The following is a 19,352-nucleotide window of genomic DNA, read 5'->3' as shown; positions in this document are numbered from 1 at the left end:
CCAAGATGACCGAATGAGAATTATACAGAAACGGGAATAATGGTTCCTTATATATATATATATATATATATATATATATATATATATGTAATACGCACCAACGCCAAATACTTCTCCACTAATATTTGTACATATAGTTGAGGTATTCATACTATTACAATCAATGTTTATCAACAGTTTATACACCCTTTAAGCACACTTTTTCCCAAACGCATACATTTCATTACAAATTAAAATGATATATAATGTCTACATATGTGTGTCTATATAAAACCGACCCGAGCTGTTCCCCGAGCGATCGAGCAGTTAAAAATCAAACATGCAAAGTTTCTTTAATAAGACATGTATTTGAGATGGACACCTAATGACAGCCGCAGTAATGAAATTCTTTCTGTAATAATAAATACACACTAAGCAAACGACGGCTTAAATAGATATCCAGCGAAAAACGTTTTTAAAAATGTTTACCACACATGTATCCAGCTGGTGTCACTACCTATTCTTTCCGGGTTGCTTTCCTTCCATATATCCTTCCGTCATCTTTCTTTGACAGAAGGTTCCGCTCTTTTAGTGTAATTTTATTTTAAAATAATGTGTTAAATTACACTAATATTTATATATTCTTGAAAATGTATAAATATTTCTGATACACTAACGAAATTGTTGAAAATAGGTAACATAAAACGTAAATTTTCTTTTCGTTAAATGAAGTTAACTGGGCAGGGCCAGCCTGAAGAACTAAAGGTGATTTTGACTACTTAATACCTAATATTATTTTAAACTCAGTGATCACAATGACAATTATGAGATAAAAACACACAAGCGATATGTTATTATAGAAATTTAGAGAATGTCCACCTATTAGTAAACGCATTGTGTCAACAGTTTTCAGAGAAGCACATTCGTCTCCCCTCCCCGGTGCCTTAAAAGTGGTACCGTCCAAAGGGCGCGATGCTCTGAATCTGTTTTGCGTTGTGTTTGAAGACGAACGTTGTTTTGGGTGAGAAAAAACGTTAAAATTAGTTATGTATTTGATAAAACACAATGACAACAGCTCTAATGCGTAACTAGTAAAGTCTGAAAGTATTTAATGTAAAGGTCTCTTTGTATTTCGGTGAACGGTACGAAAAACGTCAGCGTCATTGGGTGGTTGGACTCTCGTGTTGTTATCACTGTAGCTGTGTTTATGTTTTGATAAACAGTTGTCATTTTAAATGTTTACATTTCTAGAAAAGATGTTGCATTTCTAAAACCTTTATTGACTCCTTTATCTTTGTGTGGACTACGAGTTGTTCTTGTACTTTGGAGGTAACACCTTTATGTAAACAGGTTGGACATAAGTTCAGAATTGATTGACGAGTAAAAGAAGATTCCCCTTAATTGTCGTTGTACATATACAGACAAATAAATACACACAACGAAATGTACCTCACGAATTAATCGATTACCTGCTTTTAGAACACACATCACTAGGTCAAAATAAGTTGGGGCAATTTTAGGAGGATCAAAATTGTGAGACATTATACGGGTTAAAACACTTTCAGTCGGACTTCTGCACTTTTGAAACTGATTCGATTTTGGTCTTTTCCCAGAATTGCAGGAAATATGAATAAGGAGAACTCTGAGGATGTGAAAGTCCTGGAAGCGCAGATTGAACGTCTCCGGGAAGAACTTGTGGAGTTGGAGCGCCAGAAGCAGAACAACTACAAAGACATGACGTTCAGCTTCACTGGAGAAATGCAGAATGCTCTGTGCGTCTCATTTTATTTTTATTATATTGTTCAATATGTCTAATGGTAGTACTAGAGTTAGTATGTGCACCTCGGCACGTTTTTATTTTGCTGTCTCTCTCTTTTGTTAGACCGGCTCATGTATAGATATTTCAGTATTCAATAGGTCATATTTACTCGTCTGATTACATTAAATCCCGATTAACGTTAAGCTAATTATATATCAATTTATTTTCTATTACCAAATCCATTAAGTTACATATACTGTACATTTACAAGAACCAAGTACCTGCACTTTTATTGCATACCGTGGATTAAATGTGAAAAACTGCATTTGTTCTCAACAGAACAAGTGTAAGTGAACAAACATTGCTGTTGTGTTATGGTAACTGTTGTATATTTGTCCTCACAGGTCATTTGTTTGTGGGCAGACTCAAGGTAGAAGGAAGGAGGTGGTAATGTCTCAGCTGGAGGAGGAGGTGAATAAAATGGAGGAGGGTCTGAGGAGACAAACACAGATGAATGGAATCAATTTGGACAGCTGCATCACAAAGACTCTTCAAAGAAGTAGGCGAACTGTTGATTTTTAGCACAAACCTCAGTGTTTCCTGCTGTATCAAGTAAAATCCAGTGGAAATTAAACTTTGTAACTCAATGAACATAAACATTGTTATTATTTTGTCCTCACAGGTCATTTGTATTATTGTTATTATTTGTATTATTATTTGAAGCTTGAAGTGATTTTATTCTGAATTCATATAATAATGTAAAGTTTCTGTGTATTTATTCAGATGTGATGTGTTCTTCTAACAGGTGAGAACAAGTGCATCCAGCAGCTGTGTATATCAGGCCACTGCTCTGAACAGGAATTCCAGGTGGAGTTCCAGTTGTCTGAAGAAAAGGTGAGCATTAGGAAGTTTAGTTTTTGTTGACACCAGTTTAGTTAATAACCAGAAGTTCTCTCATTCAATCCAAACTGCACAGCCGTTATTTCTTTAAACTCATTTCTGTGGACTGCGACTCACAAAGCCAGTGTTATTACAGTCGATATCCAGCAGAGGGTGACAGAGGACACCAAAAACATATTTCACCGTTTGAGCATGTAGCTCAAAGTTTAAACATCGGTAATCACAGCAAAACACTTACTAATAACAGGTCCCACGTGTTGAATTAGTCAATAATAAAATATATGTCAAATAAAATCTAGAAATGAAATTGGTACTGCCAGAAACCATTAGTGCTTCAATGCTATGCTATCACTTCCAAAGTACAAATGATTAAAAGTTATTATTCAAAAAATTGGAAGGATTTCAATGAAATGGAAGTTTGATGGGTTTATTTACAAAACCAAATTTAACAGCAGCTGTGGTTATTCCTTGGATTCTAGTAATATATTTAATCACTAGATGCTAAAAGGTAATAGTAACATTAGTGTAGTAATAGTAGGCAGTATGAAATCAGTTTTACTAAAGTGATTCTGTTTTATTGCTCTGTGAACTCACATTGTTTATTTTTCTGGTTTTCATTTTTCTGCATTCAACACCAGAACAGATGTTTCTGTTAAATCACACCTCTGTAACTTGCTCGTAAAAATGCCATTAAAATCACTGCTTTTCTCCAAAGTTTTGACTTGTTTTGAAAAACACTTTCACGATAATTTTAAATGTGTATTTTCTACTGATGAAAGGTTGTGTGTACCAGCCTCACTATAGAAAATTATGTTCTCCACAAATTTACCTTGAAATAAAAAATAATACATTCAAATGGGACATGAGTGTCAAATTTGACTTGTAAAAGAGTCAGGTCAGAGCAAACGTTGGCTAAGGTGTTTTTTCTTATTGTTCATAACCATGTAGTTGCAAAACCATTTTGGTCTCTCAGTATTAAACTCTTCAGACTCTGTGTAAAGTTTGTGAAGTTAATGTATTTAATGAAGTTTGTGAATATATTATATGTTTTACTGAGGAATCAAACTAAACTATACTGACCATCAAACTAAAATAGATCAATCAACAAACTGTACTTTTTTATTACTATTCGTAACTGGTATGTTTGTCCTGCAGCAGGGTGACAGCTCCGTGAGAACAGTCAGTGATCTGAACATTGTGATGGACACCACTGATCACCAGAGCTTCAAAAACTTCATGTCAGGGTAAGCTGGAATACTGCAGACTGATGTCATACTCAGCCCATTTTCCTCCTGTTAGAGCTGGTCATTACAGTGGCGGTATGACAAATATATGATGATGATGGTTGTTAGTGTTTGTATTGGTGCACTGAGGAGACAAACTCCTTAACTTGTAGAACCACTTTCAGACCCACTCTTCATGTTTGATACTGTTTGTTATTCCTGCCAGGATGAAGCAGCCTTTTTAGGTAAAACCCAAGTGGTTATTAAACATCTGTCGTCCAGCTGAACACAGTCTCTCACACTTTATCTCCTTTGTTTGACTCACAAACAACACGCTTTTCTAAGTGCTCATGTGTTGCCCCCACAAGTGTGACATGTTACATTCATTATATGTTCAGGAGAGTAACCACCCACAATTTTAGTTTAAAAAAAATCATATACTGTACAAGCCACATCTGCTCAGAGACTTTATATTTCTTTCTTATGAGCACACCAGTATAATTCAATGCTAATGTAAGAGAGAAAGAATATGAGGGAGTTGAGGTTTTAATTCTGAAAACATTAAAAAGCCTTTTCTGGCACTTACTTCACTGTCACACTTGCTTAACTGCCAACTGATGGTTGACTGTCACAGTACTTTTGTATAGATCACAAACAAACAAAAAATAAGAACAATTTAATTTTAATCACACCCTTGTTTTGTTACAAATGTACCAAGTTCAAGACTTTAAACATGGGAGTTGTCAAAATATGTTTATGCAAATGTATGTTTATTGTCAGGTCAACCATCCAAAACCGAGGCCAAGTATTGTTTAAAATATCCTCTCCAGAATAACCGCAAAGGTTCTGCACACTTAAAAAATGTTGAGGTGGAGGAAGCATGGCGGTGACTTTATGGCCTAGCAAGTTGTTGGAAATGCTATATATCTGGTGTATACAACATAGCAGTTTAGCTTGGGACTTTGGTCAACTCCCATGATGCTGAGATCACCTTATTTGCCCCTGACCTTTCTTAGATCCATCCTCGGACACACTCGTCACTCGGTGTTACGTCAATTAATCAGGTTGTAGTTGTTGTTTTTGTCCCAGGTGCATTTTCTATCTATGTAAACACACCTTGGCAGAAAGTATCTTTCATGTCAAAGGTCTGTACTGAGCTTAAGTCTAATTTGCTCCAAATCTGAGGCCAAACCACATCTGGAATGTATGGTCTAGTCTGTTGAGTCTGGCAGGAAGCAGACGGAAAAATACTGGAGATAATGATTCTTACACACTGCTGTATTGTGAGTGTGTGCGTGTGCGCGCGTAAGAGAGGACTACAGTTAAACAGTACCAGAGTGAGCTTTGTTAAGTCAAACTGCTTCTAGTGAAATTCCCCGTCAGTCACAACCAAATGTAGTTACATAAACAATTCTTTCTTGCTTGCTTCAAAAAAGTTGCTTCTTGATTCAGTTTGCAGGATTTTGTTTGATGTTCTTAAGCTGCTTTCACAGGCTGTGTGTAATTGCTAAATTATTAATACTACACACCAAGTCTGTTCATAAGGACAAATGTATGCAACCAATCATTTGACACAAAAATAAATGCAAAGGTTAAAAGTTGAAAAAAAAGGAGGCAGGGATTTTCTAAATAAAGATTTACAGCCAATAAAATTCAGCTGAATAAAATGTGTTAGTGTGGACAATTACTTCACGTTGACTTTGTGTATAGTTTAGTAACTGTTTAGTAATCAAAGTTTATCCGTGAACTACTAGATGCCCAGCTAGAACTTGCAGTAGTAACAACCCAAGAGATTTGGTAACAGCTTGTTGGACTGATCCAAACCAGGCTGCTGACATGAGGCCAAACTGTGCTGAGGTCAGAACAACAGCAGGAGATCGAGTACGAGCCAGGTCTGAAACTTAGGAGAAGATTCCAATGAACAGGTTGTTTTAATGATCACTTGCAGCAACAAATCCCCGAAGCAAACATATTTCTGTATACTTGGAACAATTAGACAACTAACCACTTGTTTTCTTTGGAGCCCAGCATTATCAATACAATGTATTTTTTCTGTTAATGCTGCCTACATATAAGATGGTATTGTAATTTTTTCATCAGCTGTTTGTGGGGAGAGAGTGGTTTGGAAATTTCAGACGACTGCCGTCTGGCCCTGGATCCCCAGGAAAAGTCTGGAAACCTTTAGACAGAATGTCTCAGATTGGTTCATAATCATGCCCACCCAAATTATGTTATTTTGCTATTGACATCTTGAAACATAAAAAATATAATTGTACTAATAACATGCTTACATTTATACCATATGGACTATGGAGTATTTTATCGTAATTAAACTTTTTCTGCAGTAAATGTTAATGTGATGTTCTGCTATTTTTACTTTATGTTCTTTAAGTCAGTTAAGATTACTTCTATACTCTAATGTGACTGCAGGTGTCAGTAGAAGTCTCATCTCATGTGTCTATAACATTCAATTCAAAGCAGTTTTATCATTCATATAATTTCATTTCAGGGCAAAAGAGAACAATGATCTGTTGCTGTTCTTCAGGACTTTAAGGACGTACCTAGAGAGATGTAATGACAGGTGTAGAACCTTCCAGCACTTTCAGGTATGTAAAAAGGCATATGACACTTATTACATTATTAACAGCTTTGTTTTTGAGTAACTACGCTAAATGATTGGAGCCCTGAGATTATGAAAGAGAGACACAGAGTGTTTGATATCACTTTTACATTTGATTTTTAATGTTTCTGTGTTTCAAACATATTCTGGAGGTAATTATAATAGGTCTTAGAATTAAGCTTTTTTTTATCCCAACCCCAGTACAAAATATCAGCGTGAGAATTCACTGAAATGAGCGCTATAAAATGTCACAGTAAATCAAATGGTAAAAGGCAGTATGGAACGCATTTCCCTGTTTGCTCGGAGAATATTAGTGTTTGCCAAGTTGGCTGAACATAAGGAGTATTAACCCACATTTTCCATAATGGCCTGTGTGCTCTAAACTTTTCTTTGCATTTTGTTGAGTGTTATTACGACAAAGTATCTTTCTCTTAGTTTGTGAATGTGCAGCTGAGTTCAATAGTGACTTGAACGCTCAGTCCCGTTCTCTAATGACACACTGACACGAATCTGCACTCAGAATAACAAACAAATTTTTTAAAAATGAAACAATGATTTTATAGAAAGTCCAGGCCTGGAATTTCAACATTTTTTGTTGGTGGTTAACCTCAAAACATAAACTAGCCCGTCCCTGCAGGGATGCAGATGATTGGCCGCTCCCCAATAACAAAGCACAGACATTTACAAATGTGTGGCCAACACTGATTTCACATTTCAAAATAAAATATTACAAATGTCTCCAGACACAGACAAGTGTAGCGCTGGTGGTATAGCTGTAAGAGGATAAAATGAGAATTTCTTTAAAAAAAAGGTTCACCTTTATTAAAATATAAAAGACACAGGCATAATCACATACATATCTCCAACAATGACAGGAGTAATTTTCACATTACTATACTTTAAAGATACATTGCTCCCAGGTCATGATAGTTTATCTGGAGTATATTTAATTAAATTAAAAAGAAAATAAAACTAAGTGAAGACACAAACACTTGTAACAGCTCCAGCGGGACAAATACATTGTCTTTCCTAAGAAGCAACGCTAATGGAGTTATAAAAGTGTAACATTATTTGCAACATCGGCAAAGCCCAGGATGTTGTGTCTTTGAAAAAACATAAAATGTCTTTAACAAAGCATAAAAACAAAGCATTTTTGATTGTTTCTGCTGAAGACACTCTGATATTTAACAGCTGTCTGGATCGTCTGGGATTAATTGTGTGACAAGAAAAGAATCTCAAAGCAACCAAAATGTTAATAAAAGAGAAATGACAGTAATGTTCAGAGACACTTTCTCTCTTTGAATACAATTTCAGAAAACCATTGAAATGAACATGCAGTTGTCAAGTATTAAGTCGCAACATTGATTTAACTTTATTTTGTTTAGCAGATGCTGGAGCATCTCTTTTTCTCACTCATCTCTCTGGGACTTAAATGGTATTAAAAGAATAATCACATAATGGCTCATTAAATGGAAAATAAAACTGGAGCAGATTCTGAAAACCCCTATTTCTAAACCAAAGCAAGCAACCAAAGTTAAATATGGAATCTATTTCTCTTGGATCTTTTTTTAAACCAAGAAGAAAAAGAACAGAAAATGTGTTTTCACTGACAAACATTATTCCATTTGTTAAATGTTAACAAATTTAGAAATTTATACCTGTACGTCACTTCAAAAAGTTGTAACAGAGGTCAGACTGAAAAGGTCAAACAACTGGGAGGTTCCCATTTGATCACAAAAGGCATTTAAAATAGTCCACCATTGGCATCATTTCTTTGTCGATAACTCAAGCAAATTTGTAAATTTAGCCTTGTGTTCATGACTAGCCGAGCAGAAATCGCTTTGACATGTCGGATCAATTCTTTATATTATCGCATAAAAACTTTCCCTGAAACTCTGGACAACAATATTCCTGTCATAATTTGTATCAGAGTTTACAAACATGTATGCTGTGTGTTTAAAATCAAGAAATACAGTACGTTTAGTTCAAGGACAGTCGAGTTGGTTGAATTGTGGCTGCACATATGTTTAATGATGGTTTCCAACTATTTTTAGAATTTTTGTAGAGTTTTGTTTTGTTGTTTGTTTAATTTGTAACACTTTAAGCGTTACAACTAAAGTGCTGTGGAAAATGTTGTTGTTGAAAATGAGTTGTTGAGTGATTAAGATGTGTAAAAGTGGATGGAGACAGAGATTCGCCAGTGGCAGCCTCTACCTTTGAGGAAAGACTGTATACCTTATACAGATTCAATCACTCTCAGACAAATTAGTCTTGTTGAATTCATACACTTAAAGTTGTTTTAAAATCTTGTGGCTTTTGTGTAGCTTCCAGACAAAAGCCAGAGTAAATATTATACCTTTTGTCAGCTGAATGATTTCACTTTGCTACTTGTTGTTCTTAGTCACTGCTATAATGGCACTAATGCCCCAAAAATCTTGAATATATCAGTAACCCTTTCACATAAACGGAGGAGAAACAGCTCCATTATTGGGGTGGTTATAGGGGTTCTGTTTCCTCACCGGTATTTTCCAACAGGCAACACCTTCATGCAGACAAAACTGTCAGGATACTTGGACAACACCACTGGATTACCATCCAAACGAACCTCACTGAGGCTTAGTCGTAGATAGTACGTGTCATTAGATCTGCAGAAAGTGTCTTTGTTGACATCAGTGATGTTATTGTTCTTGGGGAAATAAAAATATTGTACAGAATTATTTTTTTTTTCAAAGGAGAGATGGGATAAACATTACACAATATTTTAAATAAATATTTGTAATTTTAATGTACCTGTAAATGTAAGCTGCGAACACTTTCTGGAATATATGGAACGGCTTCCAGCTGATTATCTCCAAGGTACAGGTTGACCAGCTTGGTCAGTTTCTGGGGGGAAAAACAAATTTAGACATCAATCAATGTTTTGTTTTTTACTTCAGGTAGGAAACACTTATAACACAGCAACTGCATGCTAGTGCAGAAAACAATCTCGTAATCATTTTGTGCAGTCAGTCGTTAGAAAGATGGCTAGCTTAAAGATTGAAAGTTGATGATATGTACTGTACCTTAAAGGCATTAGCTTTGACACCCTTGGTTTTGAGGAGGTTGTGGTTAGCGTTAAAGGATCTGAGTTTGGCAGGAAGCATTGGCAGTTTGACCAATCTGTTTTCAGCCAGAGACAATTCCTCTAAAAGGGTTAGCTTTGAAAAGGCACCATCTTCAATCTCTGAGATCAAGTTGCCCGACAAGTCAATCCTCTTCAGAGTCACTGTTGGCAGATACAAAAAACATCTATTAAAGTTTTAATGTTTAACTTCTTTACAGCCACAATGCTGTTGGATCCCATGTCTTCATGTTAGCATTTAATTTTTTTAATTGATACACGCATCCCCTTTTCACAATCATTGTACTACCAAGAATCGGCAGACAACAAGATAAACCCAGGTCTAGGAGTGGCAAACGTTTGGTCAAATTTAGACTAAACGTGTATGTTTCTACTGTTTGATATGATTTAGTCATAGGAACTCACTAGAAAACCTGCATGTCTTATTACCCAACAATTTGATGCAGTTGCAAATTGTATTATGTCTATAGGCATTAAAGACACATCTTTGTATGTGATTCTAGTACGTTAACTGGTCATTTATTTGCATGACAGAAGCAGATGTAATGCTTCAATAAAAGTCTTGTGTGATTAATGATTTATGATAGACGGTGTCCAAATGTGTTCCAGGGAAAACTCATGGAGCAGATGTTGTAGACACACAGGTCCAAAAGACTTGATACGCTTCAAGACAAACTAAATGTCTGCCTCACCGATCGCCAAAACCAAAATGCAGCCAGAAATGTAATTTTGAAAATTTTCATCCTCTATTTGTGTCCTTTTCACATTACATTCAATTCTATAATTTTGTCCATGGCAATCCAGTCCATCACGGTCGACCTATCAAATTGAAGTTTGAATGGTCCTTTTGCCAGTGGGCTCAAATCAGTCTAAGATTATAAAAACTGGTGTTTGATTTGCATTGGAAGTCCCTTACATTTCTTATGACCTTACCAATTTCTGCAAAGTCTTGGTTGGTGATCTTTTTGATCTTGTTGAAGCGAGCATAAAGGTATGCAGTCTCTTTAGGCAACGTTGGAATGGCTGTCATGTCTGGACTGACCTCCTCGCAGTAGACGGAGCCAGTCAGACACACACATAGGAGACAGGTGGGCAGGTCTGCAGCACAAAATCACCACAGAAGTGTCAAGGCTTTACTCCAAAAAATAACTATGCACTGAACTCATGATACAATGCATGTCAATATGATTTTATCACAATTTTTACTAAATACAACAATCATGCATTTGTTATAGCTTCTTGTATACCTTATAAACTGTAATTTTCATCTGAAATCACAGAATACAAAAAAGCACATTTCTAAACAGAAACTCTGCACATCACCATTTACCTCCTCTTATCAAAGTTAACGGGTCTTGTCTTATTTACATCGCTTAGGCTAGGTAGGGACTAGACTTGATTTAATAGCAGGTCACAACTAACATTTTTGGGTGCGTACCGCCACCTAAAGTTCTAGAGTGTGTAGTGTCACGGTGTGACCACTGACTTCTCGAGATAGCTCAGCCTGCTTCTTATGCCTTGATGCATGATTAATTTTTTATTTCAACCAATTGTGTGAATTGTTACACATTTGTATCCGTTTTTAATCGATTCATGATGCGTCAGTTCCATCCCTATCCAATAGTTATGGATTTTTCACTCTATCCAGTTTGAATCCTGGGCTGAGATTCTCTCTCCCTCACCACCTGCTTTATGTCTTCTCAGCATTGAGTCTATCCAAATGAAGGTGAAAAGGTCCAGCATTCTTTTAAATTGGACTATCTAGCCAGTATTGGCTTGTATTCACCATTCCTTGGTAAAATATTGAATTATTCTTGACATAAATGTATTTCCTGTGGTTGGAGCTAACATCTGTAAATACTTAAGTTGCTGTTCTGCTTTATTAGTTTTGCCCCCGACCCACAATGTAGCCTATGAACACTCAAAATCTGTGAACTAACTGAATGTGTTTGACATATAGACTCAGATGCCATTTTGTTTTTACCTAAAGCGCTGGCTCCATCTGGAATTGGGCTGTCAGAATCATCATCATCGTCAAGAGGCAGGTCTCTCTACAAGAGAAATACAGTTAGTTCAAGTAGTACACAGCTCATTTCTGCCCATTCTACCCTGACTGTGTCAGTCTATCTTTTTCACTTATGTACAGTCTTCTCATTGCAGTGCAGCTCAATATGGTCTACATTTTTTACTGTTTTTTTCTTATAAGATGAACTGGGAAGATGTTTAGACATTTCAAGTATAGCAGTTGTTTTACATGGGTTGTAAATCCCTCGCAAACCAAGGATTGATAGTCAATCCCAAATGCATGAAAGACAGATCATAATATCATGCTTTTAATTTGAAGAGTTCTGGAAGCTCATCTCCTTATCGCTTGGAAGCTGTTACTGGCTGAAGCACAAGCAGCTCTCCTGCTGTTACTGCTTTTTCTGGACATGTGTAGGAGAACAGGGTTTTATCCCAGCTTGGCTGTAATAGTGGAATCCAATGCTTTAGCTTCACTGGTCTGGATTTTAATGTTAAATATTTGAACAACTGAAATGATAGTGGTTCACTGGAGTTCTACGTTTTTTTAATAATTTGAGGCAGAGCAAAAGAAAAAGTTTCCTCAGGGAAACTCTTAATGCAATAATTGATTATTATCAATCATGTTTACAGCAGTGGTCACTTCCAGGTTTAGTCAATTCATATATTCAAGGGCGATTGGCAAACATTTTGAGTCAAAAAACTTTTTTAACTTTACAACGGTACAACAAAGGTTCGTTTTTAGCTTGATGTGATAAACTGGTAGTGAACACCAAAAATACATTTGAAACCAGGCTGATACTGAATTTAACAATAATTTAACAATAATGCTATCATTAAACAACTGAGTACACTGTGCACATAAACAATACAACTTGATTTTTATTTTTATTTTTTACAGCTGTTGCTAGTTGTCTTGCAGTAAATTAGTAATGTTGGGGGGATGCTGCAGGTGTCTGGTGGTGGTGGTCTGGTATTTCAGGTGCACCAAGGACTGAAAACTACTTTTGGTAAAAGATTGATGAGTTTAGATTTGGAATAATTAAACAATAAGTCAAGCTTTGTACTTAATACATAAATTCTATGGTTGTTATACAAGAGTTGGTCAATGATGTTTATTCTAAAATGAAGCCGTTCCTAACTTTTGTTTTCTTCTGGACAGAACCACCATCTGGTGCACTTTTTACACACCTATTATTATGAAGACAACATAGAAATCTTGAATGCATTAGTCCACAGAGCTGCATATTTGCTTCAACATCTATGCCTGTGTTGTGTATTTAAGTTAAGTTGCTTGTTCTAATGTCAACCACTATTTGTAACTAACTAACTACATTGTAAATGTCTTGGTTGCATTCTTTAAATTACCAATTTTAAAAAATGTATAGTTTTAAAATCAACTCCAAGTCATGTTTTTGTAGAATAAGTTAAAGAACAAACTACAAGTTTACTTTTACTACTTTTTTAAATATAATTCTGTCTCAGAAGGAAATGATGTAAACCAGCTAAAGTTGTGTTTTACAGCCATATTTTACTCTGAAACCATCCATCTAATTATCTGGGTTTGTATGTGGCTTTCCCAACAGAAAACCATGCTAGGGTTTGGTTTATTTATTGAAGATTGTTGTAGTTTCACTGAATCAAGCCTTAGAAGAAATTATCCTTAGCAATTAACCTGGATAACTTGCAAAAACAACACAAAACTAGTAAATTACCACATAGACAATGTCAAAATAGAGAATTGTTTCTTCCTTAAGTTCTTGATCAAAATTCTATGTTGGTGTTATGTAATGAAAGCAAAGATCTTACCATAACCCTCCTTGGTTTCAAATCGTAGTAATTGAAGTATTTGTTCAGCTTCACGGTAGATATAGATCCTGGTATCAGCTGCGATTCCTCGTTTACCCTTCTGCTGGAGGCTGCTAACAGCCATGGTACCAACATACAGGTGAATAAGAAAGCCTTCATGTCGTTCAAAGCAGTGTGATGCTGACACTCCAGCCAACCTTAAAGCCTGAGGTTTGGGTCAGTAGTTGTTCGTGGTTATAAACCCCTGTTTGGGATGTGTCAAATGTCTGTATTTAAAGGCTGAACCAGTAGCTTCCAGCAGACTTTTAAAGCTGAGTTTACAGGGGAGAGAGTATTTAACCCTTACTTGACGGCCCACCATCCATCTGCTGTGTGTCTGTTTGGGGTGAGGGAGAGAAAGAGCGTGACAGAGAGAGAAAGAAAGCAAGAAAATAAAAACTGAGCTTTCTTAGATACACATTTGTCTTTCACAGACACATGAACAGAAACACATGCATGTATATGACACTTTTGGAAATATAATACATTTTTGTTAAATGCACAGAATTGGTGAAGGAAAATTGCACTGTAAAAACTGCAGTGGGAGCATAAAAAGGCAACCAGAACACGAGGGTATTTTGTCAGGAGGAATGTCTGTGGTATCTGCCCAACCACTTTGTAATGACTTATAATAACTAATCAATCTTTCATCATTTTAGATGAATGTGTGACTCTTTGCTGGCCGTCTTTTTTCAGTGCTGTGGGTCAAATGACACCTTTATTTGCTAAACCTATGTATTCACTCTGGTTAGACCAAAAGTCACTGGTGTCTTGATTTTCTGAACCACTGACACTGAAGATACATAATGAGTACATTGAGTGTCTTTATGCCCCGTACAGTAATTATCTCCATAGTAATACATGCTGGAAACAAAATGTGTTTGTGCTGAAATGATGACAGTCTAATTAAATGTGCATAAATATATTTTTACTGGCAGATCTCAAATACAGAGACTTTGTGTTGCTGCACAGTATTTGCACACTTGGTTGCAACTTTATACTGTGCATTTATAAAGTTTGCCACTTAGTGTCAAAGTTTTCAGGTATTGGTAAGAAAAGTTTCACAACAGGTGGTGGAATGTTGCTGAGTTGTTTATTTAAGGTGTTCTTGGTTGGAATGTTGTAATGTGCCAAGTAGTTAGGGTGGAAGAAATAGATGAATGGACCGCATGTGCTTTTACACTTAAAAAAAATCAGATGCCAACCCAAACACCCAAAACCTACAAGTACATGTATAAAAGCTTCCTTTTAATGATGTAAAATTTAGCACCATTTGCATCAGTTTTTTTGCATCGATTATCGTTGCATCCCTAGATATGACAAGGGAAGGATGGAAAGGTCCCCAACTCTTCTTCTATTAAACAGCACCTCTGCTCCTTTAGAGTTGCAGTACTGCCCCCTGCAGCACTGTATTCTTGGTATGACCCAATAAAAGCATTGAGGGATAATGTTAAAATATATTTGGTTTGGATTTCGTAACAGAAAAGTTAGAAATTTGCTGTTTTGATAGAATTAAATGTTGTATAAATCTTTGTAGTGGGTTTGATTAGTTGATAAAAAAAAAAAAATTAAATACAAATGTTAGTACCAAGGCAGCACAAAAGGCGAACCAGTTCTCAGTGGTCGTGTTGAACTTTAAATGTAGAACAATGACTCCCCTGTTGTGAACATGTCCCACATGTCGTGAAATCATTTTGCAAATCATATCTCAGATATTCATCTATTTTAATCAAGGCTTTGCTATGGTTTAATGTGTATCAGACCTCTGCAACAGTGCTTTTACAAAGAGTTATAAAGCTATTTGTGAGGGCTATAAATCAAAATAAATCATAATATAATGAACTCAACAAACTTGCCAGAGAGGATTTCATGAAATGGCAAAAAGAGAAACATGGGAGAAGTTTCCCAAACAGGAAGGCCAAGAAATTCTTAGTAATAAAAGTGAAGATGTTCTGTTCTTTTGTGAATTTACAGCTGCTGCAGTCCAGCTGTTCAAAGGTCAATTTCAACCCTGGTTGTCCAGAAGAAAGTTGGGCTTCCCTATAGCAGATCTTATGATTTGGCAAATTTTGCATTTTTAATGCACCTCAAAATAGCATGGTGAAATGACAAGAAACACTATTTTCTCAGTGAATTAAAATAGAAAAAACCTTCAGCAAAGAGCAGCGATGAGGGTCCTAACAGTAAAACTGTTAAATAAAAAACATGTGACTCCCCCAGCTGTCAAGAAGGGAAAAAGAAAGGGGCCCAGATATAAACATCCACGGAACACGATCCTGGACTGTTACAGGTGTGTTAGCAATTATGGACACATTTAAACTTTTACAATTCTGGGAAAAGGGCCAGAGAGCGGAGAATGTTTTTACTGTCACTTACTTTCGATAGTACAGTTTTGCTGTGAGGGTGGTTTCACTGGAATTCACTGCACAATAAAAGAATGTCAGTAGAGAAAGCCACCCACAATAACACACTGAAGTCAAAGTGCTGTAAGGATTGTGTGCTGGTTTTTAGTGCAAAGTAAAATAATTTTAGTGGGAAAAGGCCACACAGCCACCTGCTGAAAACATATTATATGTGTTTTGTTGTTTTCAACAATTTAAAAGTAAAGGTGTAAATGAGCATCATACTCAAAGATTTGAATAAAGCCGCTACGTTATTATTTCATCCATGTTGGAACAGAAGGATCTACTGTGTGTTTGTAATCACTAGAGAAGAAATAGAAGCCAAATAAAATGAACCACACAGTGAATATCTGCGTGTCTATTGTTAATTTAAAAAATCGATGCAGTACTATAATGTATGGATATGATACTGTGAAATGAAATATCGCAATGTTTCAGCATATCCATATTTGCTTACCTCCCTGTGGCACAGTACGATTGAAATTCTAAATGGGCAAGCGCACTTTCCCGATAAGCTTTTGTAACTTGTTATTAGAGTCGTATATATTTTTGCACATAATTTTTTTATGGGTTGTTTATTTTGCCTACTGCGCTCAGTGTGATGCTGAACAAGAAGAGAGAGTCAGGTGTAAGCAGGCAATACCTCATGTTAGAAGAGAAACCAGCCTAGACAAAACAACATACATCAGTGAAGTATTATACACACACACACACACACAAACACACAGGTACTCATTTGACTGTAGAGCGGTTGTCAACACAGTGGACCACCTGGTTTGGCTTTAAACAGCATGGTCTGGCTGACATGTGACATGATGTATTATGCTGACAGCCCTGTGTGACTTGGGCACCCTGGAGCTCCTGTCTCTTGCTGGCAAGTTCAGACCTGACAGTGAATTCTTTAATTTTAGCTCAAAGACTTGTTTTGTACAAGTTGTTTCATGATTCTCAAATTAAACGGTGGACACAAAACTTAAACAGCGAAATGGAAAGAAGTTGCAGCTGCACAATGTGCTCTGTAGAGAGGCCATCTTCCTGGGACCAGTTGCTGGTTTGTTTTTTCCAGTAATCGTATGCTGTTGTCTTGAATAAGACATAAATATTTGCATTACGATCACTGTGTGTAATCATAACTTTTTATATGGAAGAATGTGGTTTCTGCCAAGAGGTTACTTCAAATACCTGTGCTTCTTCTTCTCACATCCCAGCTTCCTACTAGAGCAAAAGTATGACCTAAAGTTTATGGTGATTGCTACTTCAAACATGTTAAGTAGAAATTAATGTTATTTCTACTCTTTTGAGTGTAAGCTCTAGTGCTTGTTGTCTCTACATTGCTTTTAATGAGCTGGTGAATTGTTCAATGTGTACCACGCCCTCATCTGTTGACTACTGGCATTGGCTCAAACTTGTGCGTGACCCTAAAATAATTGAGCCAAATTACATTTCCACCAAAATGTAACACTTTGTCTTGATTCCATTGTGCATACAGTCCACTGTATCTTTGGATAAACCTAAAGTTATTGATGCTTTTGGGTTTTCAGAATTGAATATAGCTTCTAGCCCTTTTGAACAGAAGCGGTTTGTTTTTGTCCTAATTGTCATGTCAAAGGTCTGTCTTATAGCGCTTCTTTGAATGAGTAACACATACGGTTACACATATACCGTATTTTCCGGACTATAAGTTGCAGATTTTTCATCCTTTGGCTGGGCTTGCGACTAATACCCAGATGCAAACTTTATATTTAAATATAAAATTTTGTTCGTTATTTTCACACTAACAGCCACTAAAGGGCACTGGTGTGACTTGTACTCCGGAGCACCTTATAGTCCGCAAATGCGGTACTCTATATTGAGGAATTTTGAGCATATGGTATACATAAACATATTGTTTTCTTCTGAGGGGAATGGGCATCTTTCTAGTAGGGGTAGGTAAGAATGTTGATTCAGCAATGCATGGCAGTTCTTTCCCGTCCAATTCAGTATCAATTCTTCTGAATCGATTCATGTCCCTTGTGTTTAAGGACAGCAAAAGCTCATTTGAGAACAATGCCACCTGCTGTTGGAGAGGGACACCTACAGAGTCACTGGGTGCATTAGGGAGGAGCTTTTGCTACAGTCTTAGTTGGCAGTGAGGTGGTTCAGCTGTGACCTGCTACTCTAATTACTGTACTTTGTGTATTTTTACTTCATACTGAATTGACATCAATTTGAATCGTGAGATTGTTAGCAATACCCAGCCTTACTTTCTTGGCAGCAGTGATTTTCTTTGTTACCTTGCTGTTGTGAAACCTGCAAATGGCAAACCCATAAAATTAAAAGAATAAAAGAATACTTTTTCTTCGACATCAGTTTGGTGATGAAAGCAGTTTTAACGATGTGGTTTCTTCTGAGGATCCAAAGGTTGTAAAGTTTTTACTGTGCCTGTTTCTAACAAAGTGTGAAGTTACACCGAAATGTCAAGTCTTTCTTAATGCGCACAACGCCCGTGAAGTCAGTAATCTTTTGTAACATACAGTATTTAACTACCGAGTGAAGTAAAATAGGTTTTCTTTTTCCGCCTTCTCTACTATTGAGCAGTTTAAAAGAGCAGGTCTTTCATCTACAACTTTGGGCTTTAAGAATACAGTTTGAGCGTTTTAAACAAAAACAATAGTCTATCACTGTAGGCAGGACTCCAGAATAAAAACACAGAGAACCTGTTTACTATTGCAGAGATTTCTTAAGTGCTTTTCCCAACGGTTTTGCATTTTAGCTCTTCTTGATGTAAGCATCTTCGTTGGCAGGTCTACAGTATCTTGATTTTTATCCCGCTTTGGTCGTGTAAGGGACAAAATAAAGTTATATTTTGCTACGAAAAAGTCTTTGTTAAGTTTCAGAAACCACCATTGTGCGTAACAGTTACTGCTTTGTTATGGGCTGATTTGTTTCTGCCATCACAATCCCCACATCTGTCTTTCCACCCACGCTTCATCTGCCCATCTACCAACCAAACACTTTAAATAGTACTAGTATACAGTGCCATTGCTGTATTGGTGTTTGTAATAGTACAGTCCATGTTATCTTTAGATGTGGGATTCTCTCTCTTTAGTCAGTGTACTGTACATCATTTGATTTAAAAATGGCAAATTGTGCTCCAATACAATGAAGTACAAGAATTTACCTTGATGCCTCCTTGAGTGGATTGGGACTATCCCCCCGGCCTCCCAATCAGTTTATTTGTCATTCTGAACTGTTATTTTCATTCTTTTTCTAAAGAAAACGTAAAGTCTTGTGCTAAAGACATATTTTCTGTTTTTCTATTAACTATAGGTCTAAGTCTTTTTCCTTATGCTGAGGCCTGGTTCACACCCTGGCACTCAGCCTTGGAATTCAGTCCCAGAGGATTGGAGTTGACATAATGGTTAAAACAGAACAAGTGAAGCCTCCACATGAGGACCACAAATTTCTTTTAGATATAATAGCCCTTTTTTAATTCCGT

General features: G+C 36.5%; 2 protein-coding genes across 2 annotated transcripts in view; one reads left to right on the top strand and one right to left on the bottom strand.

Moving 5' to 3' along the window:
* Positions 1-880: 880 nt before the first annotated feature.
* The window catches only part of cenpp (centromere protein P), a 50,941-nt gene continuing 32,469 nt past the window's right edge, over positions 881-19,352 (top strand). The window contains exons 1-6 of the mRNA XM_008320704.3: positions 881-1,000; positions 1,593-1,751; positions 2,143-2,297; positions 2,544-2,632; positions 3,794-3,882; positions 6,371-6,467. Coding sequence (XP_008318926.1) covers positions 1,606-1,751; positions 2,143-2,297; positions 2,544-2,632; positions 3,794-3,882; positions 6,371-6,467 — 576 coding nt within the window. The 5' untranslated portion in view covers positions 881-1,000; positions 1,593-1,605. The remainder of the gene's footprint in view (positions 1,001-1,592; positions 1,752-2,142; positions 2,298-2,543; positions 2,633-3,793; positions 3,883-6,370; positions 6,468-19,352) is intronic.
* Positions 6,480-14,323, bottom strand: ogna (osteoglycin, paralog a). The gene is made up of 6 exons (XM_008320699.3): positions 13,434-14,323; positions 11,587-11,653; positions 10,536-10,700; positions 9,544-9,746; positions 9,272-9,364; positions 6,480-9,167 (listed from the first exon to the last, which is right to left on the bottom strand). The coding sequence occupies exons 1-6, from the start codon at positions 13,590-13,592 to the stop codon at positions 8,997-8,999; spliced, it is 858 nt and encodes a 285-aa protein (XP_008318921.1). The 5' UTR covers positions 13,593-14,323; the 3' UTR covers positions 6,480-8,996.

Source organism: Cynoglossus semilaevis, chromosome 11 (assembly GCF_000523025.1).
Source record: "Cynoglossus semilaevis isolate Cse_v1.0 chromosome 11, Cse_v1.0, whole genome shotgun sequence".
NCBI classification, from domain to species: domain Eukaryota; kingdom Metazoa; phylum Chordata; class Actinopteri; order Pleuronectiformes; family Cynoglossidae; genus Cynoglossus; species Cynoglossus semilaevis.
The sequence above is the reverse complement of the archived record's forward strand: the minus strand, read 5'-3'. Positions and strand labels throughout refer to the sequence as shown.

Bases quoted from the DNA above. Each gene is read 5' to 3' on its own strand.
- ogna (XM_008320699.3), bottom strand. From the start codon at position 13,592: ATGAAGGCTTTCTTATTCACCTGTATGTTGGTACCATGGCTGTTAGCA. The intron at 11,654-13,433 runs GTAAGATCTTTG...TTTCTCTTGTAG, and splicing joins TGAAACCAAGGAGGGTTATG to AGAGACCTGCCTCTTGACGA. The intron at 10,701-11,586 runs GTAAAAACAAAA...TTTGTGCTGCAG, and splicing joins AGATGGAGCCAGCGCTTTAG to ACCTGCCCACCTGTCTCCTA.